Genomic DNA, 25,491 nt, shown 5'->3' on the forward strand with positions numbered 1-25,491 from the left:
CTACCTCATCATGATAGACTCACCAACAACACTCACAGATTCCGCCTGCTGTTCTACCATTGGCCATGAGATGGAGTGTATCATCCATGTGAAGGGTTCAGTTGGTCCCAATCTGCTCTCAGTGCAGGCCAGTCAGTATGGCAGAGGCAGGTGTTATATCCTGTGTGGCTGGCTGCTAGGCCTGCTGGATGAAGGTGTCAGATGACATGACGGCTGGTTTCGCCTTGCTAAGATCACTATCATGCCCCTGAAAGCCGTATCGGCACCTCATCGACAAGCAGCACATCACTAGTGCTGTCATGCCAAAGCTTGCCCTGTGGGTGAACTGCTGACATAAGTCTAATGGGTTTGGCTTGTCTATCTGAGTTGGCTCTGTGATGTACTGATGAAGGCCCAAGGATGTTTCCCTCTGTACTCCACAAAATTAAGTTCCATTTTATGTATTTATTCATTCTGGTCTTCTAACTACTTGGTAAGAAAGTCAATAAGTGTATCTGAATGTATCCAAAACGTCAAACTATTCATTCAAATACAGTAAGAAATCAAATGACATGCACAAAGACAGCAGCAATGTTGAGCCATAAATGTCAAATGTCAGTGTTTCACAGCTAGAAGAGGTGCGTCAGACTAGTCAGTACTTGATTAGAAATGACCAAGTTTGTTGATAGGAACATTCATGATTAATACAATGAATCATCGGCATATGGCACTTAAAAACAGCATATCATGCCACATTTTCCTACATATCACTCCCCATTAGCACACGTGTGACAACTCTTGACATTATGCCACTCTTGTAGTAACGGTATGCCTAATACACTGCTTTTATCACTACTGGCCCAATAAAATATAACACATTCCTAATAATTTTTTTTAAAGCATGTATTACAGTGGTACATGAGTGAGGCCATTAATAAACCAATCAAACAACAGTGGCATGTCAAAAACCAACATTGGCAGAATCACTTGACATCACTGTGTTTCAATACATGGGCATGTTGATAGTTTATTTTAATTCAGGACAAAACTCTGCACTGAGATATTGTTTTTTCTGTGACCTGTGTCACATTACCCCCTTGTTTGGCCTGGACTCTCTGTGGTTTACATGGAGGTATAGCTTTCAACACAACGGGTTGAGTACTGTTTTCTTTTTATCACATTATGTGGCAAAGGATTCCAGATGACTCACCGGCATCGATACAGTTCCCACGGAATTCAACCACTTTTCATTTTGTTTGCAGTCAAACAGTGCGCATAATACAGGCCTCAACTCACAAAAGATGCTGTTTTCTCAGTATTTTTTTTTTTTTAGCGTCAGAGGTGCTGAGTGGTTAACAGTGCTTGTTGGACAGTGAGGGCTTTTCTGTCATTCCAGTTTCCATGGAGAACACCTGAACAGCCTGAGTGGTTGAGTCATAAGCAGGAGTGGTGGAGTTCTTGAGAGTGATTGGTATGCACTTGATATGTGCCACCGTGGGCCCCCGGCAACCTGAACAATAAGAAATATGTCAACTGCCTTTCAATAAGCCTGATAAATGTTTCCATTTCCAACGTTTTTATGTTCAGTAATGTTGAATGATTGATGTTTTACCACTTTTTATTTTGTCTGGAGAGATTCACATTTTGAGAAAGCCAAAGGAATCAAGATCTGCTGTCATGTGTTGAAGTTTGCATAACAGCGATCCAAAGGTCAAAAATAGTTGTTAAGGCATAGGCTCTTTATAAGAGTTTTTCTGTCATTTTGTCCACTTTATTGGACTACATGTGGCACTCAAGCTTATATATTAACCTACTGCAGGAAATGTCATTACGGACTTATGTGGAACACTGCGGCCATTTAGTCATAATAATATAAGTATCTGGATATTGGCCTGAGACCAGAAATGGTTTTATTTACTTGACTAAAATCTGCATGAACAGATTTCTTTGGGGCCATTTGGGGGCTGCACAACCAGCTTTAAACACAACATTGACATATTCACCGAGGGAAAGGTTGAATGTATTAGCCTACTGCTTATTTATACATTCTGCATACAAGGAGCAACATCAGCAGAGCATAAATCAAGGATCTATTTTCTATATTCCTTTGAAGTCTTTGTTTCCCTTTGATCTCCTGAGGGAAATACTTGGTTCTTTGGCTACTAAATGCTACACTGTTTTCACTGGCTAGTTGCTGACATTGTCTGCCTGCTGTTTTGTGCTTGCCAGGTGGTGAGGGTTTACCATAGCTATAAAACCAGTGAAGGTAAACTGCAGAGTCAGTTGTTCATCGCCAATACAAGCAACTCATTGGATATTACACATGGGCCATAAGTAATTTTTTCTCATTCCCACTGAATAACACAGCTTTAAGGAATTAACACACACAAACAATGAACACACCATACTGCAATACAGGCCGGCTCCTGTTATGAGGCTCATGAATGCTAAGAGTTTCAAAAGGTATTTGACACTTGTGATAAGAACTGTCTGTCAGCATTCTTTACCACTGCTGTAACCATTTGCGTGAGCTGTCCTCTGAAGTCTTTGGATTCCATAATGCAGAGCCCAAATGCTCCAATTCTTGTTGGTTGATTTTGTTTGTTGTCTTTCTTTCTGACAGGAGCAGCAGGAACTCATTGGCCAACATTTCTTTTCATCAGACAATATCGCCGATTCTAAAGGCCCCTTCTCAATATCATATGGTACATCAGTACATAAGCTTTGTCATTGTTAGCCTGCTGACATTGGCTCAACGCACCACTAAGTACCACCCCACAAAGCTATTATATGGCTGTAGGCGCTTGTCTATGTGATGCGTAGGGTTGTCCTTTAACTCGACTGAAAATGTTCTAGTCCACTGAAAACAACTGAGTTGACTGGTCTTTTCAATATAAAAACCTTTCCATAGTTACTAGGATCAAAATAAGGAATGTCTGCTCATACCTGCAGAAAAGTCCTTCACTTGAGCTTATACAACACATTAGAAGGCCTGAGATGTTAATTGCAGGTGTCAGTGGGGATCTTAATGGATGGTGTCACATTTGTTTTAACACTTAGCGCTAAAATATGATACCATCGCTATCATGAATAAAAAAGGCACCTAACGGCGTCAGAGGATTCAAAGCAGTGGCGTAAACGCTTTGGCTGGATAATGGAAACTTAATCTTTGCCAACATTTTAGATAAAAGTGTCTGGTGTCAGTCGTTTCCAGTGCTTTTTTGAAGACAAAAGATCTAAATATCACCCCAGCGGTGTTTGATGCGCGTGTACAGGCCTTTTCTTGTAACCTGACCTCAAAATATTTGGAGTTTGTTTGTGACACAACTCCCCTGTGTTGCTCAGTGCTTTGTGTTGCCTGGCCTCAAGAGAGAGGCGTGTGGGTTGTTTGTTGTTCGTTACCTTCGGGTGCGAATAGGAAGACCACGCATCAGCTGTGAGGATGACGCAGCGCGAAATGTCACACACTCGGGAAACAACAGCCATCTTTCATAGAAGAGTTAAGCTTGTTTTCACTTTCTTGGAAAAGCCAGCATCCTGTGCTTTAGGTCAGGTTGTGAAGCTGTTGTCTGAAATACACACACAACACACACACACACACACACACACACACACACACACACACACACACACACACACACACACACACACACACACACACACACACACACACACACACACACACACTAGGCTGACGGACAGACAGAAGATCTTTCAAAGAAGACCTTTAGCCCCTAGTGTGGGTCAAACTCCAAAAAAACAACATCATCCTACATTTCCCACAATGCAATGAAATATAAATACATGAATATGAGTTTGAGCAGCATCCCATCAGGAATCTTCACAATGCTTTCATTGTATTAGAGATATATATCTGGAATTCCCATGATCTCAGTTGTGTACATATCTTCACCATCGAGCACAGTCATATGACCCTGACAACCTTTAGGCTTCTTAAATGTGCATGTGCTTGTTGTGTTCTTGTATGTCCAGAAGGCCTAGCAACCCAACCACCGAAAACAGGAGGACAAACTATTTTATTATATAAGCAAGTAAGGAAAGGAGCGGTGACACATCCCCCAGGCCATTCGAGGATGTGGCTGTGTACAGTGCACACATGCTTAAAATGGACTTTTTAAGTGAATTAGGATTAGGGTTGCAAAATTCCGGGAATTTTCAAAGTTGGAAACTTTCCATGGGAATTAACGGGAATTTATGGGAATTAACGGGAATTTGGGGAATTAACGGGAATTTGGGGAATTAACGGGAATAAACTGGAATTTACTAAATTCAAAGCAACCCAAATGCACTAAATCCTTCTAACTATGTTATTTCAGTCCAGGCAAACGTTCTAGACAGTAAAAAGCAGTGTTTTCAAATAAGTTTTATAGTATTTATGAACATTTAATTTCAAATCAGATTTTTTTTTTAGTTTATTGAGACACCAAACTTGACATCATACATATATATTTACTAGACCAGGTTTACAGAGGCTTAAACTGTGATTTTAAATATAGTTGGGGAAAATATATTTTAGCATAATCTTGACTAAAACAACCAGATTTTATGCAAGTACACTTGGCAAATTGCACATAGCACACTGCTTATTGCAGGGGTACTGAGGCCACGCCCCCTACATGCACTGCGCATTCCTCCATCACATAGGGGGGCATTTGACTTTATTTATTGAATGGGTGGGGTCAGACAGGTGAGTAATATTTTACTCAACATTAATCTTTTTGTTGTTCAGTGAAATTATTGATTGTTCATAAAATAATCAAAACTTGATAAAGTTCTTCTTACAAATAAATCTGTTCAAATGTAATGTTTTTTAATTGTATTATTTTGCATGGATGTCTGCCTATGACCAAACATAGTGTTTAAATGTTTAGATTTATGTTGGGATATGAAAAAAAATCAGTTGAATTACCGCCATTTAGTTAATTCCTATCATTTCCAATTTTGAATATTAGGCCTACCAAAATTCCTGAGCGAAAGTTCCCGTGGAAAGTTTCTGGAAAGTTTCCGGAAATGTACCGGAAACTTTCCACCCCTTTGCAACCCTAATTAGGATACAACCACAGTGGGAGAAGAAGCTTTGAGATAATCTACATACATAAGAGTAGCATTATACCCTTTCTTTATAGGTTCATGAGTATACCACCCTATAAAAGTACTCTCCAAGTATAACTTGTCCTACCCCCTTTCATTTATATAGGCCTACCTTATTCATAGATAATATAAATTTGATTGGCATCCATCAGTGTAGGCTACTTATGTGAGAGTGAACAATTAACCCCTACAATAAATACATAAATAATAAATATGCTTATTTTGAATATTTCCAAAATTATTGCTTTATAATATCATGGCATTGCCACGCTACAATGGCTCCAAAGCAGCACCCCCTCCCCACACATTTCCACCCGAACACCCGGGCAGACCACAGCCTGTACAGACACACCTCTCTCTCTAACCCTCCTCCTACAGCGGACACCCCCAGCCGACATAAAGCCTTGAGAGTTTCCGCCAGCTGTCTGCAGTCAGTCACACACACTGAGGATTCAAGGCGTATCACTGCGCGGAGAAAAGGGAAGAAGAAGAAAAAAAGTTAATTTTTGCCACAGACCAAAACATGGGAGCAGCCCTACGCGTTTATATAGAGGCGTAAAATGTAGCCGAAACTTTGCAGCGAAAGTCGTTCTTTGTAGGCTAATTGTAATACAGGCGCGTTAATGTAGTCCCAAAGAAGATTTTTTTAAAATATATATATATAATCAAGATGCAGCCTTAAAAACTCGCTGTTCCGCGCGCTGGAAGCCGATTTTTCCTCAGTCAACAATTCCTGTCAAGATGGAAAGCAACAGTCCTTAGACGAAGACACGAGATGGGAAAATGGGAGTTGACAATGGTAAGACTACTACCGATTGTTATTATACAGGAGTGGAGAGATCGATATATGCTCTCAACAGTAGAGTTGTATTTAGGCCATCATTTATTTCCCATTGAATGTAAAAAGATGCAAATACATTGTTTTCGCAGCATGCACTAATAAGAAGCCCAATTAGTGGGCATTTGAAGCCACTTTTTCCTGTAATCTCTGTGTTAGGGCGACCTTTGGACACATGGCTCTGTTTAATGTAAATGTAATGTGGATATATAGTGCGTTGTCTATCTGGGAATCTGCAGCCCCTGACAGGCTGTTTGCACATTACATTCCACTCACAGAGATAGGCATCATTTCTGTGTGCAAGGCTTAAAAAACCCCAGAAGAAGAACTTTTTTAGAAACTCCTAATGCTGTTCTGCATCCTCAATCTGTTGCATTGATAAAATGAAAACAAATTGAAACATTTAAAATGATAGGCCATTGTCCTAATCTAGGGTGACAGTATGTAAGTGTATAATGTAAAAGGTTTAAGTTTGGTTCAGACAACTCGAGAAATTGCAGTCTGGGACTATATTTATTTGATTCTTCATTCATATCAAACACACCAGAGAAATCCCATGAGTGTGTATTTAGTGCTGATGTAGATGTGGCTGTTAGCAGTGCTTAGTGCCTCCATCGCTGCCACAGAGTAACCAGTAGAAGACACAATGCACAATTCCCCCATCTGTGTATAGCCTAGTTGCTGTGATGGACAATGGGTTGATTTGTGTGATACTGGCTAGCACTAGCACACAAGGAGGCCAAGCAATTGTCTTTTTTTTTTTTTTACACAAGGTCATTTCAATAATTATTTACATAAGAGGATGCATTCAAGTCCTCTCATGTGGAATACTGAATTTAAATCATTTTTGTGGTGAGCACAGGCGCTGTCTTTCATCCCCTCTGCTGTGCACAAATACCCTTTAACACAAAGCTACCAGTTAACAAATACTATTTACTCAAGATATATTCAGATGGATACAAATTGGAAAGTTCATTATAAACCGTGAATGTCGTACTTGCTTTCATTGCGAGGCCTCTGTCTATATTTGTGAATCATTTGCATGTGAAGCACACGGATCAGATGGGCGTCATGCTAGATTTGTAATGGACGCTTGGGGTTATTATATAACGCATGAGGCATTTAAAGGAGCATTGCACCCCTTTAGTGACCCCCTTTTGGAGTCTGGTTTCCTTATCATGCTGCTCAACAAGTGAATGCAGCTACATAATGTGTTCTGTTGTTTTGGGGGATGCTTTTTCTGAAGTCTGAGCCAATGAAATTACCTCTGTTTAAAACATTTAGAACAGGAAGTTTGGGTTACAAATGGGGTCATGAAGTTTGGAAGTCATGGGGTTTTTATCAGGCAGGAGAATGGGTGGTGGGGGAAATGTGGGATCCACTGTTTTCAGAGCTTCACTCACATTGGTTAAAAAAAAGAAAGATGCTAAGATTTGAAATGTTTTACTTTGTCTTCACAAGACTCCTCTGTTAAAGTGTAACACTAACTCACATCACTGAAGTGTTTTCTATAATGAGGATGAAGAGGGCAGATGTGGGTGTCTTCAAGTGGAATCAATGCATATCTTGTGTTCTGCGTGTGAAAGGACCGGTGTTGTTAAAATGTCCCCCTTGAATTTGACTTACTTTACATTTTTAGAGCATTGACCTGACCTGTAAATTCAGTATGTTCATTCTTCAGAGGTGGTATAGCTCATGCAAACAAACTAAAAATTGATTATTCTTTTGCTTTTTCTTTTTGCCAGAGCTGTTGCTTTGTTTAAACTGTGAATGATTAAAAGTCTGAACAAGGCGCTTCCTATTCATATTGATCAACTCCATGTTAGGTGCTGCTGCTGAGTATATTGCTGAGTATATTATCTAATATATCAAACAAGCTCTTATCTGAATATGTAATAAAGAAGCAGTAGGCCCTATGTTTGAATACAATCACAACATTTGGTGCCGAGCAGATCATGTGACGAGAGTACAAGCTCCCTGACATTTAGACAGTGTTTTGCATTTTGTTTGATGTTTACTGTTTTTTTTGTTTCTTGTTTTTTTTTTGTCATGTACCATTTTAATCCGCCCAACTTTTCGATAATCCCGTATTTGTCCACAAACATTCATGTGAACTTCGAAAATTCTGGGAAACCTCAGGTCGCTTGGTTGCTGGGAAAAAGTAGCTAACACCCGCATATAAAGTGGAAGAACATCTGATCATTATCACCATTACACGCCAACCTGTTTGTGCAGTCACTGACGCTTTTCAAATGATCGCTGTGCGTGTAAACAAATATTACCAGTGTGGTTCATATGGGATCAGCCTGTGGGTCTCTGTGGTTTGTGTGTCACATGTTTGCGTGTGTGTAGGCTCACCTGGCTGTTTGGTCATGCTGCTATTTTAAACCTCCTCATGACCCTAATGTTTTGACCAGTAACAGAACTATTTATACCTTTTGTGTACTTGACCAGTATCTCTATATATTTCGAGACACAACCTTCGATGGTATAGGCGACTCCCAAGATGTGAGTGTAAACTCTTAAATTTTTTTAAATGAATAAAACACATACAAAACACTACAAAAGGGAATACAAAAATATAAGATAAAATAAACGAGAAACAGGTTTCTATGGCAAATGTCAAACTGAAAATTAAAGTTATTTGAGGTGTCAAGTAGGTCCCTTCAGAACTGAATAGGCTGCCACATTTGTTTAAACCTCTTTGCTTCCCCTGAAATCTCATATAGAATTGTCTCCATATGTAGAGTACTGGAGAACTCTAAGAGCCAGATGTCAAAACAGGAGGCTACCTCTTGGTTCCAAACCTTTTTAAGAATATTTTTCCCCCCGCGATCACCATCCCATACTGGATCGACAGAGCTTTCCATTGACTTAAAGTTGTCTTGAACCAGCCTATAGAATGGCCGTTTTTCTGGGTTGGGAGGATGGAGGATGTGGCCATAGAGACATCTGAATAAGTGAGTGTAAACTTTAAACATTTTTGTCCCCAGAACCCAGTGCAGGAATGGGGTGAGGAGATTGAAGATGGTGCAGTGTATGGGGTGACACTGCACCGGGAGCCCGTCCTCTCTTCCCCATGCCCCGGAGACGTGACTAGTCCGGGCCTGGCTTTTGTCCAGTACAGAACCTGTAAGGTGCGGCGCCTGAAGGCTTCTACCCTGGACCGGCTGGTCAACCACCTCCTAGACCCCGGCTGCCAGGAGCAGGACTATGGCAGGATCTTCCTCTCCACATATAGAACCTTCACCAGTACCTCGGAGCTCATTGAGCTGATCTTCCAGAGGTACAATACTGTCTGTCACGCTGAATGTCCTAGTTTTGTCTGTTTTTTTCTTTTGTTTGTTTGACAGTTACATCACAATCCGTTAGCTGTAGAGGATTTGGTTGGTGGTTTTTGATTTCTGGTTAGCTAGATGTTTCCCCATGCAGCTGGCTGTAGCTCTATGTTCAGCATGAGAGTCTCCTCATTTAAAAATGGGGTCAGCGATTCTGGAGAATGCTCGGTTTTTTTCTTCCAAAAGAGTGAGTATCTCTTTACGATCCGGTATCTGTATACATTGTGTGTGTGTTGAAAAAACAAAATCCAGTGTTAGCACATTCTCTGTAAAGGGGCACTTTGCTAGCTACAGTGGGCCCCCTCTGTTTACATGCCCATTTACCGAGACTAGGCTTTGTAACACCAGAAGTAGCGGCTCTTGAAGAGATATTCACTGATTTTGACAAAAAGGGATTTTGACAACAGGCGTCCTCCAGAATCAATGACTCCACCTTCAAGTCTCTGCAAGAAAGGAAACAAAAGTACAGCCTTATTTCTTAAACATGATGAGGAGTCACTTTTCGTGCTTGATTTTAGGAAAACAACTTTGGTTGTTGCACATGCTAAGTCACCGTGTTGCGTCAGGACCTTTTTATACATTGTATCGCTGACAGAGCAGCCCATCCCCTGCCAGCTTTGATGTAATAATGAGTAGCTAGCAGGTGCTCATTACCAGGAGGCTTTCAACAACAACAATTATGCACAGAGCGCTTTTAGACTGGGGTTGGCTGCAGAGCAAGGACAAATAATGATTAAAAGGAATCGATTTGATATTTAAAAAAAAAAATAAAACAAGTATGTACTAAGTGTCGTGTGTCTTATTATCTTTTTTTCTCTTACATTATTCCCTGTTTTTCCCCTAACAGAGACAGTGCTGCTTCAGCTCTGGGCAACAGTGAGTGCTACAGGAGGTAGGTGGATGACCTTTAAAAGATTAAATTAAATTAAATTAAATAAAACTCAAATTTAAGTGTGCTGGAAACCTTTTCTAGTTCATTTCACGAGTGTGTCACTCTGGCTGTAAGTGTGATTTAAAGGGTTAACCTGTAACTTCTCTCCCTCTGCCTCCTCAGCCCTCTGTTGGCCTTTGTCCAGACATGGTTGGATGAGTACAGTGAGGACTTCAGGGATCCTCCCCTGCACACTGCACTCAAGCTGCTACTGGACCACCTTAGCATAAGCTCGGCAGTCCACTGCGACATTCGCACCCAGCCCAACTACTGCTCGTTGGCTGGGCAAGCTGATGAGCTGCTCAGGACCTTACAGAAAGAAGGTGATTCTCCGCCACATGACATGTCATTAAAAGTGATGAGGCCAGTTTGTCTGCAAGCCACAAACCATTATGGTAGAAATCAGCAATGTGGGGAAAAACCTCTCCTCCAATACTTTAAGCCAAGGCTCAAACTCTCTTGAATTACGCTTTGTGTGTTTACCTTTTAGAATCTGAGACAAATGTGAGTCTTGCCCAGGCGGAGCTGGATCTAGATGAGGAGGGTTCCACCGATGAGGATTCAGGCTGTGAAAACTTTCCCGAACAAGGAGGCATCATGGATTTCTCCGCTGCTGCCATCGCCGAACAGCTCACCCGAACGGACTCTGTAAGTGAGCTATGTGGGCTATGTTTTTACGTTCCCAACATTTCTCTGGTTTTACATCGATGATTAGAGGCTGACTATAGTTTTGTTTTTAATGGTGTTTCAGGCTCTGTTTGTCAAAGTGGTGCCCTACCAGTGTCTGGGCTGCGTGTGGTCGCAAAGAGACAAGAAGGAGAACATTTCCTCCACCATCCGGGCCACCATCGCGCAATTCAACGCCATCACCAACCAGGTCATCCTGTCCCTGCTCTGCCGGCCGACAGACCCCACCTCCAGTCCCAATGCCTCTCGCCGCCCCATCACTACACCCTCCCAACGGGCACGCATCATAGAGAAGTGGATCAGAGTAGCACAGGTGTGTGTGTGTGAGAAGTGCATAACGATTAGGCTGTATTCTTAGTTCTGACCCCTATAGGTTGCAACTGGCTTTTAATGTATGTGCACACCTATTTTTATTAGAAAATACTTTATCCAAGTGGACAAACCATCGACTACTTTAAATGACGTGAATTGACTGAACGCAAGTGGTTTTCTCCTGCAGGACTGTCGCCGGTTGAAGAACTTCTCCTCCCTGAGGGCCATCCTGTCGGCCCTTCAGTCTAATGCAGTTTATAGGCTGAGAAAGACCTGGGCTTATGTCAGCAGGTATGGTTGCTTTATTGCCATTTATATATATGCCACAGCTGTTGTCGGTCTTTATAGTTTTGCCTGTCCTGTGTCCTACATAAGCGTCTTTTTAATGAGGACATTGAACCCACCATCAAGAGCAATTGAATGCCACTGACGGAGCGAGTCAGCAAATTTCTGACTTTTGGCTGACCCGTTTTCATTTTCCTGGCCACTGCAGTAAGCTATTATAGTGTCAAGGATAAACTTAAGTAACTTGTTGGCTGTCTTTATGGTGTTGAGATCTGTTCATAGGCCAAGTAGTGTCATGTAACATTTTAACAACAGTTATTGAATAAAGGACCGGATTCTGGACTTAATAGCTGCGTGTTCACAACAATTTCTGTCTGTTTTTGTTTTCTAAAGGGAGAGCATGACAGTGTTTGATAACCTGTGGGAAACCTTCCCTGACGAGAACTGTGTTCTGACCAACAGAGAGCTTCTGGTGGAGGTGAGGATGAAACCACTTGTTGCACACAAAACAGCCAACATTTACTGCAGTGTTTTAGTGTTAACCCTTTTTAAAAACAAAGGTCATTGGAACCTTTTATTTGTTTTGAAAATAATACCATCTTCATAAGGATTCTCAAAATATACTGTACGTTCACACAAGCACGATATAACATTTGGAATATTTAGCATTTTCATGATCAAATTATACAACCTATGAGTAGCCTACAATTAATAGTCTGTATGTCTCAGTTATGCTTTTTAACTACTGAGCGCGCTAAGCTACTTGTTTATGGAACAGTTCATCCACAATACAATGTTAGGGTTAGCCAAGGTTAGCAAGCCATGAAGAAGAGTCATTTTGATTATAATAGCAGATACATATTTCAATTTGGTTCACAGTAGGTACATTCTGTATAGCCTTTACCTGACAGCAGTAACTGATAAGGAGGAAATATTCCTAATATAGATTTCTTAAATGAATAGCACCTACAATTCCTTTTTTTCAATGGTCAACGTTTACAAATGCAGGTCAATCCTCTGCAGCTGTCACATATTTTCAGTCCCAGCAGCAGTCCATTTGAGATCAGGGTTGGGGGCTATAGTGAGCTGAACATAAGGGTAATTAAGTAACTAATACTACCAATAGGCTTGTACGGCAGTTTTCAGCACAGACATTTTTAAAATGTCAATACAGGATATGAACTGCTGATTTAAGAAAACAGTACAAAGAATGTTTCACATATTAAAAAAACATGTTTAGAAATGATTGTCTCCCTGAGCCCTCGGGAGTACATGGATTTTTCTTTTTAATCATTACTCAATTTCATTTTTGAGTTAATATTTTGCAGAAATGTGTAACAGAGTGGAAACTAGGGGCCTTAAGCACATTGTGTTCCCTTTTTTTTCTTTTATGTAGTCTCTCCTTTAAGCGGCTCCGTCCAGTTACAGTTACTATAGGACTCTAAAGTCAATATATCATAGACAAGTTCTCTCTGCACACCTGCCAAGCAACCGGGACTAGTATTTACTGCTTCACATTATCATTAAAATACATAAAGAAAAGGCCTGAAAGTCCCCCCCCCCTCAAGATAATTATTAAACGGGATGTCCAAGCTAATGTATCATAATGTTTGTATAGAAGAACTTGCTTCATAATCCACTTTACACTTTGCTCTAAGCCCCCTTGTACGTGTGCATGCATATATTTGTGTGCTTGTACTTATGAATGCACATGATTGCACAATAAAAAAAATTATTCTCGATTTATTTTCTTTTTTTCTTTACGTCTGTCTGCAACCTCCAACTGAATGTGTCTCTGTCTGACCTACTTTGACAGGATGGAAACCAAGCCACGGTGGATAACATTTCTCCAAAGATATCCAAGCGGACTCCGATCCACAGACAGATGGTAAGCCATACTTCAGGTTGAGAAAAGAGGGGAAGTTTTTGGGAAGACATGACATGAAGCCCGGTGCCATATATCACTAGGGGTGTACTTTGACCTAAAATTCTTTAGCATCAACCTCCCTTTTTCTCCATTTGCCACACCAAACTGTAGTTATAATGTTGGAAAATATTCTCCATTTATCATGTGACGTTGTCTGGGAGCCATTTATACCTTATGCAGGGGTTACTTTAGGCCCTTCAGTATTCCATAACTCCAAAAGACACAAGTGGGCTGATTTCTCTCTCGGTGTGGTGGGTGGTGTGTCTCCTATCTCCTAGCATGGCAGAGACCCAAACCTATCTTTAGCCTGGCTCTGTGTTTGAACGAGTTTCGAATAGCCTTAGATCATCAGGGTTATAGGACAGTAATAATAGACGTGTCCGGGGTCTTTTTTATGAGTCAAATGCATTGCACAAGTCCCCCTGGGCTGTAACTTGAGCCATATGGAAAACTACTGCTGTTATTCTGATGGGCAGTTGTGCTTGCGTTCTTTTCCCACAGAGTGCCTCCAGCGGGGTGGTTCCATACCTGGGCACCTATCTGACCGTCCTCACCATGCTGGACACCGCTCTGCCAGACAATTTGGAGGTAGTAGGACATATTGTTAGCAGCTCTGCATTATATTTGACAATATTGTTTTCATATTGTGCACAATTCTATTAAAAAAAAATATATATATAGTAAATGCTTCAAGGGTTGTCAACTATACTTACAATTAAAGTGCAGTATGTAATAGACTATTTATGAATTAATTATTAATATTCTGCTTATAAATGCTATATTATATGGGTTTTGAGTATTGGTGGTTTCCTTTTTTTCCTCTTTGATCCAATATATCAAAAGGGCGTTTATACACTTTGATTAATGCACTGAATGAGTAGCGTACTAACAATGGACTCTTTTGACAGGGTGGGCTGATCAACTTTGAGAAGAGAAGGAGGGTAAGTGTTTTCCTCTTTGTGTTCATTTTTTCCCCCCTCCAATAGTCAGAAAGAAAGTGCAAAGGTGTCCACATAACATCGTGTCAGCAGCACACTACATGCTTGTGTGGTTGGGTGTGTGCAGTGTGTTTGCATTGTCAAAGTACAGAGACCCAGATTTTTTTCTCACACTTGTTCTTTGGTTCATGACATACTGAAGGCTATAGGGCCCTTGTGTTTATTCTTCACGCCTTTCCAAACATTCACATTTCTCTTTAAGGTGAGGCACTGCAGGTGAATAGGGTGATTGTTAACTTATATATATATAATTATGGAACTTTGCCAGTTGATTAATTACATTAAAACAATATTTTTTTGTGTTAGTATTTTTTTTTTCAGCAAATTGGCAATAGGCCATATATACAGTGGCTTGAAAAAGTATTCATACCCCTTGAACTTTTCCACATTTTGTCACGTAACAACCACACACGTACATTTATTTTATTGGGATCTCATGTGATTGAACAACACAAAGTGGTGCATAATTGTGAAGTGGAATGAAAATGAAACATGGTTTTAAATTTTTTTTATAAATAAAAAAACTGAAACATGTGGCGTGCAAAAGTATTCAGCCCCCCTGAGTCAATACGTTGTAGAACCACCTCTCGCTGCAATAACAGCTCCAAGTCTATTTGGGTATGTCTCTACTAGCTTTGTACATCTACAGACTAACATTTCTGTCCATTCTTCTTTGCAAAATAGCTCGAGCTTCAGATTCAGCGTCAGATTGGTTGGAAAGCGTCTGTGAACAGCAATTTTCAAGTCTTTCCAGATATTCTCAATTTTATTTAGGTCTGGACTTTGACTGGGCCATTTTAACACATGACTATGCTTTGATCTAAACCATTCCATTGTAGATATGGCTGTATGTTTAGGGTAGTTGTCCTGCTGTAAGGTGAACTTTCACCCCACTCAAGTCTGTTGCAGACTCTAACCGGTTGTCTGCCCTGTATTTGGCTCCATCCATCTTCACATCAACTCTAACCAGTTTCCCCTTCCCTGCTGAAGAACAGGACCCCCACAGCATGATGCTGCCACCACCATGTTTCACAGTGGGGATGGTGTGTGTATAGGGCGATGTGCAGTGTGAGTTTCCCACCACTCATTGCATTTTGCATTATGGCCAAAAACTTAAATTTTGGTCTCATCTGACCAGAGCACCTTCCTCCAACCCTTGCCACAAACCATTCGGTGGACACAGCATATTCAGATGAGACCAAACGTGAAGTTTCTGGCCTAAATGCAAAATGCAATGTGTGGCGGAAAACTCACACTGCACATCACCCTGAAAACACCATCCCTACCGTGAAACATGGTGGTGGCAGCATCATGCCGTGGGCTGTTCTTCAGCAGGGACAGGGAAGTAGGTCAGAGTTGATGGGAAGATGGATTGAGCCAAATACTCATATACAGTTAGAGTCTGCAAAACACTTGAGACTGGGTGGAAGTTCACCTTCAATGAGGACAACAACCCTAAACATACAGCCATATCTACAATGGAATGGTTTAGATCAAAGCATAGTCATGTGTTACAATGGTCCAGTCAAAGTCCAGACCTAAATCCAATTGAGAATATCTGGAAAGACTTGAAAATGGCTGTTCACAGACACTCTGCATCCAATCTGACGCTGAATCTGACGCTCGGGCTATTTTGCAAAGATGAACGGGCAAAAATGTCAGTCTGTAGATGTACAAAGCTGGTAGAGACATACCCAAATAGACTTGGAGCTGTAATTGCAGCGAGAGGTGGTTCCACAACGTATTGACTCAGGGGGGCTGAATACTTTTGCACGCCACACTTTTCAGTTATTTATAAAAATAATTGTAAATCATATTTCATTTTCATTCCACTTCACAATTATGCGCCACTTTGTGCTGGTCTATCACATGAAATCCCAATAAAATAAATGCACGTGTGTGGTTGTGATGAGACAAAATGTGGAAAAGTTCAAGGGGTATGGTTTTTAAAGAAATACATTTTCTGCTAGTTTTTAAGAACAAAATGTATCATATATCAGACAGGTCCCAACATATGAACAAATCCTTCTGTAATAACCTTCAGAATAGTGCTAGGAATGATTAATGAAAGTTCGGTTGATGCAAATGCTTTAGAAAGAGTATTGAACAAAATAATTTTGAGATAATGGTTGATGGTTGAATGGTAGACATATTCAGACTCAGACGAACAAGGTTTAGTCAAATTAACACCACACACAAAATGTAAATGTTGGACATTTTATTTATAATAGTATGAAAGAAGACATGTTATGGAAGCTACATAGACCAGTGCTTGGAAAAATTATCCTTTGCCTGCCGTGTCTCGCCTTACGTAACACTTATATAAAACGTTGTTACCTGATATACATACATATACAAATACAGCTGTGTATCTCGTTGCTCCTGGCTGGTTATGCAAACAAACAAATGTCAGGGATTAGGAGGACATCTTGCATTCTCCCTCTTTCTGTTTATTCACTGACACTTATCCCTCTCTCTCTCTCTCTTTCTGCAGGAGTTTGAGGTTTTGTCACAGATCTGCGTGTTGCAGGCTTCCAGCTCCCAGTACAACCTGCCCCATCACCCCAGAATCGCTGCCTGGCTGCAGGGACACAAGCTGCTCACAGACCAGGAGAGGTGAGCTGAAGGGAGAGTTTTATTTACCCCCTTTCATATAACATACCTGGGAACCATAAGCAGAGGACAGCCTGCTTGACAGCCCAATAAAAGTTTAGTTGCATAATCTGAAACATGCGCTGTAAAAAAAAAATTCTCCATGTGGAGTGGACAAATGAAGGTGTGTTGCTTTTTAATACATTTCCACTCAAAGATATGTTGCTGGGTGCAGCAAATTGATAAAAATGTCCCTGGCGTGATGCGTAATGGCATCGGGTTAGTTAATCAGTTCGTGTTATCAGTTGAGATGCGGGTGTAACCCCGTCACAGTTGGAGCCTTGTCACGAATGAACCACTTGTTGGATATTTTCTAATGTAGAAAGTTTGTTGCATACTTGCTTAACCTAACCTGGTGCACTTAATACAATCTTTAACTGATACAAGAGAGGTGTGTGTTTGAAACTGAAGGGGAAACAAAGGGAAGCTAACATGAAGGCCGACAAGGCTTTATCGATACCAGGGAGTCTGCTACCTACAGGAAATACCAAAACAAAAATCCTCATGACTTGTTTCTGTTGCAAAAGTAAATAAGTCTTGTGCATTTCCTCTCCAACCACCTCACCATAGACCTTTATATAATAGAAACAACAGTAGCAATTTCTTAGTTCCTTTCAGGGCAAACAAAAAAAAGTATTTTTTTCTTTTCAACTTACTACAGTTTTGAAAATATGAGCCTCCATTACACAGTCTGGACATTTTATAATATGTAGTCTTGTCTTTCTACAACTAATTCAAGCTGCAACATTTTTCTTTTCTTTTTCAGGTTTTGTTTTATTAATTAATTAAGAATTTACAATCAGAAACTTAACCCATTCTTTGATATCTGTTCATGATTACAACAAACTGCAGTGCACCCGGAGTATTTAAAAGAATAGGGTTGACAACTACTTTTTCAACAAGATACCCCAGCTCAAAATGCATATAGACCTGACAATTCACTATCAAGCTAAAGTGTCCCTCTCTACCTGAAAGCCTATATGGTGGAGGATCACGGGACTCATTTATGTTTTTATTGCAGCTATGAACTGTCACGGCAGCTGGAGCCTCCGGTGGACTTGTGTTCGCCGACTCCCTGGAGCCATCGCACGCTCACAAAGAAACTCTCCTCGTGAGTAATCATGCTGTGGTCTCATTTGGATATTCAAACAGCCAGAGTACATGCACACATTTTACTGTAAGCACTGCCCTACATGCAACGCTGACACACTGAAGTTACAGAGGGGACAACATTTTTTTAAATTAATTTGGTTGATTTGCGTATGCGGTGTACTTCATACACAGTAAAAAGATTAAAAAATAAATAAAGTTCAATCTCTCTCTCCAGTCTCCTGACAGTGACTGATGGTTCGAAAAAAGTGCCAGCGGACCAGATCAGCGTGTCATCTTGTGGGTCCAGTGGATCTGAGATGGAGGATCTCTCCTGCGCAAATTCAGCCTGTTCCATCAGACTCCAGGTAAACAGCCGTGTGTGTGTGTGTGTGTGTGTGTGTGTGTGTGTGTGTGTGTGTGTGTGTGTGTGTGTGTGTGTGTGTGTGTGTGTGTGTGTGTGTGTGTGTGTGTGTGTGTGTGTGTGTGTGTGTGTGTGTGTGTGTGTGTGTGTGTGTGTGTGTGTGTGTGTGTGTGTGTGTGTGTGTGTGTGTGTGTGTGTGTGTGTGTGTGTGTGTGTGTGTGTGTGTGTGTGTGTGTGTGTGTGTGTGTGTGTGTGTGTGTGTGTGTGTTAGGATATAAATAACACAAACAATACATAGACATCCACACAAGATGAAGAAAAACATGTACATATACCCCCTCCCCCCACAAGGCTCAAGAAGAAGAAGAAATAATAATAATAAGCATAGAATACAAAAATAAAATACCATATAAATACCTTGTTTTCTGTCCATCCTCTGTCCTCAATCTTACCAATGGTGGTGTCTTTGTAGAAAGCTTTGTTGTGATTTGCCTTCATCTAATATAGCTTATTTTATTTATTTATGTCGTCTGCTTCTATTTACTTTTTATAACTACTTTTATTAGTTATTTTATTATAATTTTATTAATTTCTATCTAATGTATTTTTACTATGTATATTTATGTTTTTATTAATCACTATGAAGAGCTTTTATTTATTTCATCTCTTTATATAGTCTCTTGTATTTTTTTTTACTGATGATGGCGTTTCCTGTTTGGATATGGATGGGTGGGAGGGGGGGCTTGTTTTTGCATGCATATCTCTGGGTTTGTCGTGGGACAGTGGGGGGGGGGGGGGGGATTGTCTTAGGCACTTTGTGTTACATTTGATTGTATGAAAAGTGCTATGTAAATAAAGTGTGATTGATTGATTGAATGGTTGTTTGCGTAGAGCACAATGTCCACTCTTTGCACTTCACAAACAAACATCCCGTTTAATAGTCCAAACAAACCCTGAAGCATTTCCAAAGAGAAGTAAAACACACAGGCTGGCTTATAGAATTTGGGAAAACTTGTATCATCACTCTTAAGTGACGATCCTCTTTTGAATGGCCATCGAAACCAGGCGCAAGCCCTCAAAAAAGTCGAGTATCAATTGAGCCGGTCCTTAGCTCAACTAGAGTAGGCTTTGTAAAATCTGAGTTGTCACTGCTGCACAGTGGATCAAAGGCTTTATTGTTGTCTCGCACCACTAATGCTACGATGACCATATATTTACCTGCGCACTCATCCTAATATTCCTCCCCATCTTCCCCTGCAGTCCTTTCACAGCTCTTGCGGCAACGTGTCTGAGGCCTTCTCTTCGTCCTCCTCGTCCTCCGCTGCCTCCTCCTCTGACTCCCCCGTTCCCTCCATCTCCTCCTCCTCTGAAGGCCAGACCGACCCCTGCCCTGCCCCCGCTCCCCACAGCGGAGCACGGCCCAAGCCCCCCGAGGCCTTGCACCACAAGCGCTCCGTCTCCATGACCTCCCTGCCCGTGTATAACCGGCAGGTGGCCGACTCCTGTATAGTCAGGGTGAGCGTGGACCTGGGCCACAACAACGGCAACATGTACAAAAGCATCCTGGTGAGTTTATCCTCAGGTATTGAATGTAGGCAGCACTTTACAATAAGGGTACATTGATCAACTGTAAATTAATGCTTACTCAATGCTATTTACCGGTTAGTTAATGTTTAATTAACTTACTGTTAATGCTAAGTTATTAACTGTTAGTCAATGTTTGGTAAGGCATTAACTATGCCAATTTAACTAATGCTTAATACTAGTTAGTTAATGCTTATTAAGCATTTCCAAATCATTTATTTTTGGTAACCTAATGATGTTTAGTATGTATTTACTAAGCATTAACTAACAGTAAATTAATGTACTATTATTATAAAGTGTAACCTGAATGTATCCCACTACGTGTGATGCTCCTTTTACATGTAGACATCACTACATTTTCTGAGATAAATATTGTACTTGTACGACATTGACATGGCAGCTAGAGTTGTTAATCACGTTCTGTTGAAATTTTTTTTGTCTTTCATTAGTTGACCAGCCAGGACAAAACGGCACAGGTGATTAAAAGGGCATTGGAGAAGCATCACCTGGAGCATATGAACTGGAGGGATTTCACCCTGACACAGGTCATCTCCCAGGAAAGAGGTGAGACCGATCAGACTGACTCTACTATCAAAGTGAAATGTATTGAAAATAAAGGGGGAAAAAAAACTCTTTCTTACGATTTTTTTTTCTTCTTTTTTCCCCCTTTTCAGAGTTGCTCATACCGGACAAAGCAAACGTCTTCTACGCCATGTGCACGACGGCGAACTTTGACTTTGTTTTGCGGCAGTTCTCCAAAGGCCAGAAGAAACCACTGACAGCCACGTCTAGCCTCGGACGCTTCACAAAGTAGCACACCCTATAGTCTGGGAATTCTGCACCTGGCAGAGGAAATGAGCTCATGTCGGATACATGGGGACTTTTTCTTTTGGTAGTTTTTTTTTTACAAGGAAAAAAATGTGTTCTGAAAGATGGTACATCCCTTTATTTAGGGGGGATGCCAAATACTTAAATATGTGAATATTTTTATGGTATCGGTACAACTGACAAGTTGAGGATGCAATAGCACTTTATGAAGAAGAAAGCTCACCTCAACAGAAACTGATGGAGCTTAACCCTAACCCAAAAATACATCTGGATCGGACATGCTTTTATTTCCTATTGGAATAAACTTGGTATGGAAAAATGTGCTCATTCCTTGATGCATTTGATTGATTTTTAGCTCTTGAGACTGCTGCTAGACGTATCTCCCAATAACGTTATGGTTATGAAGACGCACAGAAACACCCCCCCCCCCCCCCCCCCCCCCCCCCCCCCCCCCCCAGAGAGTGACCTATATATACTGTACATTGACAAACGCCTGGACATTTCACAACGCAGCTGGGTGCCAATTATAACCTGTGTGTTTTAAAAAGGGAAAATGGGTCAGACATAAAGGACGCACAGTCGGCGTTGGACTCCTGGGGCTCATGGGGATGTGTTGGCCCGGTGTGTTGCCGTGCAGGGGACGTTCTCATCAGGGAAAACTATGTTCCTGTAAAGTCTCAGCCGCTGCTGTCACACTGTGCAGCCTGCAGCCCCGACTGGAAGGATGGCATTCCTGAGCCATGGGTTTCCATGACGGCAGCAGAGACTTTGATGGAAGGGGAGGTAGAACTGCAAATTGCTGCTGTATCTAGATGTAACGACAATAAGAGTGAACTGTGTGTGTGTGTGTGTGTGTGAGAGAGAGTGAGTGAATGTGCCTTCACTGTTCTGAGCTAATTTGACTCTTTAGATTTTTTGTATTTATTTCACTCTGGTTCACTTTTATGTCACTGTTGATTATCTCACTGTTGATATTTGCACCTTCTTTTGATGAGCACTGGGACGACTCACTAGTTGGATTTAATTTGTCAATTGACTTGGAGCGTAAAGTATTTTTTGAGAATCAAAAGTTTATTTTGAAACTGCTTTGATTAGTGAGGTTGTTATTTTAGAAATGTCTTATTCTACAATGCATATTGAAATATTTGAACAATATTTTAATGATTTTTTTTATTTTTTATGTAAATTGTATATAACAAATTAGGTTCAGACTTGTGAAGCCTGGATGTAACTGGTGCTTAAATGGCTTGGTTAAAAGCCGAACGGTGAGTTGAGTGATGCTATCATTTCAATGACGACAATTGAGGCCGAGACTCGAGTTAGATAGTTGATAGCGATCATATTGTCTTTCATCTTAAAGTTGGGAGTATTCGCAAGAGATGAGTTGCACAATGAACAGATAACACTTTAAGAGAGAAATCATGAGTTTTACCACTCAGTTTCCCTGGAGTGTCTGGGAGTCAAGAGCCCTATTAAAGGGGTTAAGATAGTTGTGGAAGAAAAGGAACAGACGTCATCACAGCTGAATGAATGAAAGGTACTTCTTGGCTTATCAATATAAACAGTTTTTTGTTCAGACACTTTTGAAGACACAGATATACAAACACACAAAAGTATCCATGAACTGATATATTTCACACTATTGATATTTTCCAAATAAATGTATTTTCATTCTTACTTGTCTTGACTGGTTTCTGCTATTAAGCTCAATGTAAACTATCATGATAAAGTGTTTCCTTTATGATTTATTATAACATCCTTACATTTCAAATGAGGTTATTTTCTCCCCATTTGTCTTTTTATGTAGATTCATCTTCACTTTTAGACCCTGTATGTTTATTTTATTTTTTTTAAGATTTCTTTTTGGCATTTTTATGCTTTATTGATAGTGTAGAAACAGAGTTGAAATGGGGGAGTGACATGCAGAGAACGACCACAGGCTGGAATCGAACCCCGGTCTGCTGCTGGCCGAGGCCCATGGGGGGGACGCCCTACCAACTGAGCTAAGGGCGCCACCCTGTATGTTTTTTAATCATAGAAGTGCTTAAGATACATTTTCATCTCCCAAATGCAAGCCATCATAAATTGTAACATACCCCAACAAAAAAAGTTTGTGCAAGTTTTTAGTAGTATACTGTCTTCTTTTGATTATTGAACCTCATAACACACTAGGCCTATAGGCAGAGTAGAACATGATATAAATGACCTACTGTAGGCCTAGTCATAAGGTGTATTACAATGAGAACAATAACATTTACAAAAATAATATAAATCAATACAAAATATAGAGTGTATTGTACAACATGCTACGTTTATATACAAAGGCAATCATGAGTTTTAATTTTTATTATTTTTTGGGAGTCAACAAAGCTTTTTTCTTCATCTAATCTTCATTTAAATGAGCTCTAAACAAGATTGATTTCTGAAAGCTTGAGTCTTTTTTGTTAGGGAAATCCTTGTGTGTGTGTGTGTGTGTGCTAGCATATAGGCCAGCAAACACAACAATTAAGCAAAGCATTCAGGGTAAATCCAATACGTCTTTTTTAAACTTTTACAAGAAATTTTACTTCCCTTTTTTCTTGATTTAAAAAATTACAGCAGAATAATAACTCCCATTGGAAGTGCTTTAATAAACATTTTAAACGTTTTATTTTTGCGGTTTTGGTTCACCTGCTTCGTGTGACGTCAGTGACCCATGCAGTCGCTCGTGCTCGGAAGGCTACATCGAGGCCTCGCCAATCCTGAACGTGTTCTATATCTATGCTCCTGAAGGCCCTATTTTTTTAAGTAAAAAAGAAAAAAAAACACACACCTTAAACCACCTAAATGTGTGTCTGCCATTCGGTAAAATGCGTTTTACTAATTGAAAAAACATTTTCTACGACGAGTTGACTACCTCACCAGTAAAGACCCAACATGTCCTAGAGAGCCAGACACGACGAAGGAGAGAAGCTGCAGTTATAAAGGTAAGACAAAGAGCTAACCAATTCTAACTAGCTAGCTTAAATTTAAAAAATGCCTTACCGGCCACATAGTGGAGTAGGTCGTTTTATAATATGTCCATGAGTAGGTCAAGTTTTTCATGTTTACAAAACTCTCAACAGTTAAACGTCGTCACTAGATGGCGGCAGAGAGCTGTATGATTAGCCTGTTGTGAGCTCATTTACCAGCACACTGTATTGACATGGAGACGCCACGCGGGTGCAGAAGAGTCTCACGTTGGGCTCTTTATATATTTGGCAGTGAAGTAGCTTTTGTGTGAAATAAAGATGTTTTTATAGTGCAACAACAACCAGGCGGCCGTTGCATAACCTGAGACCCCCGGGGCACCCACCTCTTCATTACATCAAACCTGATAGTGAAGTTTGCTTTAAGTGGAGGGGATTTTATAACCCGTTCTTTTTTATATTCCAAAAAATAATGACATCTCCATGGACTGAATCCAGCAGCTCCTCCTGTGTGTGTGTGTGTGTGTGTGTGTGTGTGTGTGTGTGTGTGTGTGTGTGTGTGTGTGTGTGTGTGTGTGTGTGTGTGTGTGTGTGTGTGTAAGAGGGGGACGCACAGGTCAGCAGTTCTGGAGGTGATACAGGACACTGCCCCTCACTTTCTCATGTATTATGCATGCCTGTGATTTCCGGACGTGTGTATGAGAGCTACATGTAGTCATGGAGGCACTCGTATCGACAGCTGCCCTTAGCCCTGGGACATTCAAACTAGTGTTTACCAGCCTTTACGAGCAGTGTTCTGCAGACCAGACGAAAAGCTTCAAGGTCTTATCTGGATTTGGCCAGGAAATGGGCGTGTAGCTTCTCTCTAATGAGGATTGATGAGACGTGGAGTTGACTTGCCAATACAATCGATGATCTTCACCTCTGTTGACCCAAGAGTGTGTGAGGAAGTCGGAGGCGTTTCAGGTTCAAGGCTGCAGCTTGCAATCTTGAAGCGAGTTGGGCAAGACAGAGAAGCCATTTTATTTTTCAAACAATCATTGGCCTGTTGTTGAGCTTCTTGTTTCCTCACACAGATGTAATATCAAGATCTCAATATGGTCATGGACTATTGATAGCAAATCAAAGGGGCCGGCCAAGCACAATGTGTGAAGACATCAGGCCCTGTGTATTGGGTAATAAGGAAGTAGTAAAAACAAAGCAGCATGAGGATGGTTAGTTTTGTATCAGAGGTCATGATCACCATTTTTCTTTTTTTAGTTAAACCTCCTAATAGGAACTTTTAAATGTTTATGAAATGGTCTCATTCTTTCCTCAGATGATCATAAATGACCTGCAGTGCAACAGCAATCAAGGCCATCAGTGAAACAGTTTTTCCAGGGAATTTACAGCTGGGAAAAAGCCTGTTTCCCGAATCCCGACAAAATACTAAATCAAAGTTTATTGTGCTTCCCCATCATCATATTATTATTAATCTGACCTAGTCACGTATGAATACATTTTCCATCATGGTTCTCTCTTTACCACTCGCTTCCTAATCAAGTGTCCTCAAGCTGTCGCCACAAGCTTAGGCGCTGGTGTCATAAAAACACTACCGCTTTCATCAAAAGCTACCGCTA

General features: G+C 40.7%; 1 protein-coding gene across 1 annotated transcript; it reads left to right on the forward strand.

The window, feature by feature from the left end:
• The first annotated feature begins 5,576 nt into the window (after nucleotides 1–5,576).
• LOC307263231 (ral guanine nucleotide dissociation stimulator-like 1) lies at nucleotides 5,577–21,345 on the forward strand. Its single transcript, XM_080044339.1, has 17 exons — nucleotides 5,577–5,890; nucleotides 8,923–9,215; nucleotides 10,115–10,159; nucleotides 10,322–10,521; nucleotides 10,689–10,846; nucleotides 10,950–11,198; nucleotides 11,385–11,488; nucleotides 11,876–11,960; nucleotides 13,299–13,370; nucleotides 13,911–13,997; nucleotides 14,318–14,350; nucleotides 16,902–17,023; nucleotides 18,081–18,170; nucleotides 18,387–18,516; nucleotides 19,773–20,078; nucleotides 20,546–20,660; nucleotides 20,771–21,345. The coding sequence occupies exons 1-17, from the start codon at nucleotides 5,867–5,869 to the stop codon at nucleotides 20,908–20,910; spliced, it is 2,253 nt and encodes a 750-aa protein (XP_079900465.1). The 5' UTR covers nucleotides 5,577–5,866; the 3' UTR covers nucleotides 20,911–21,345.
• Nucleotides 21,346–25,491: the final 4,146 nt, after the last annotated feature.

This window comes from Ammodytes marinus (assembly GCF_949987685.1).
Source record: "Ammodytes marinus genome assembly, chromosome: 16".
In the NCBI taxonomy this organism is placed as follows: Eukaryota; Metazoa; Chordata; class Actinopteri; order Uranoscopiformes; family Ammodytidae; genus Ammodytes; species Ammodytes marinus.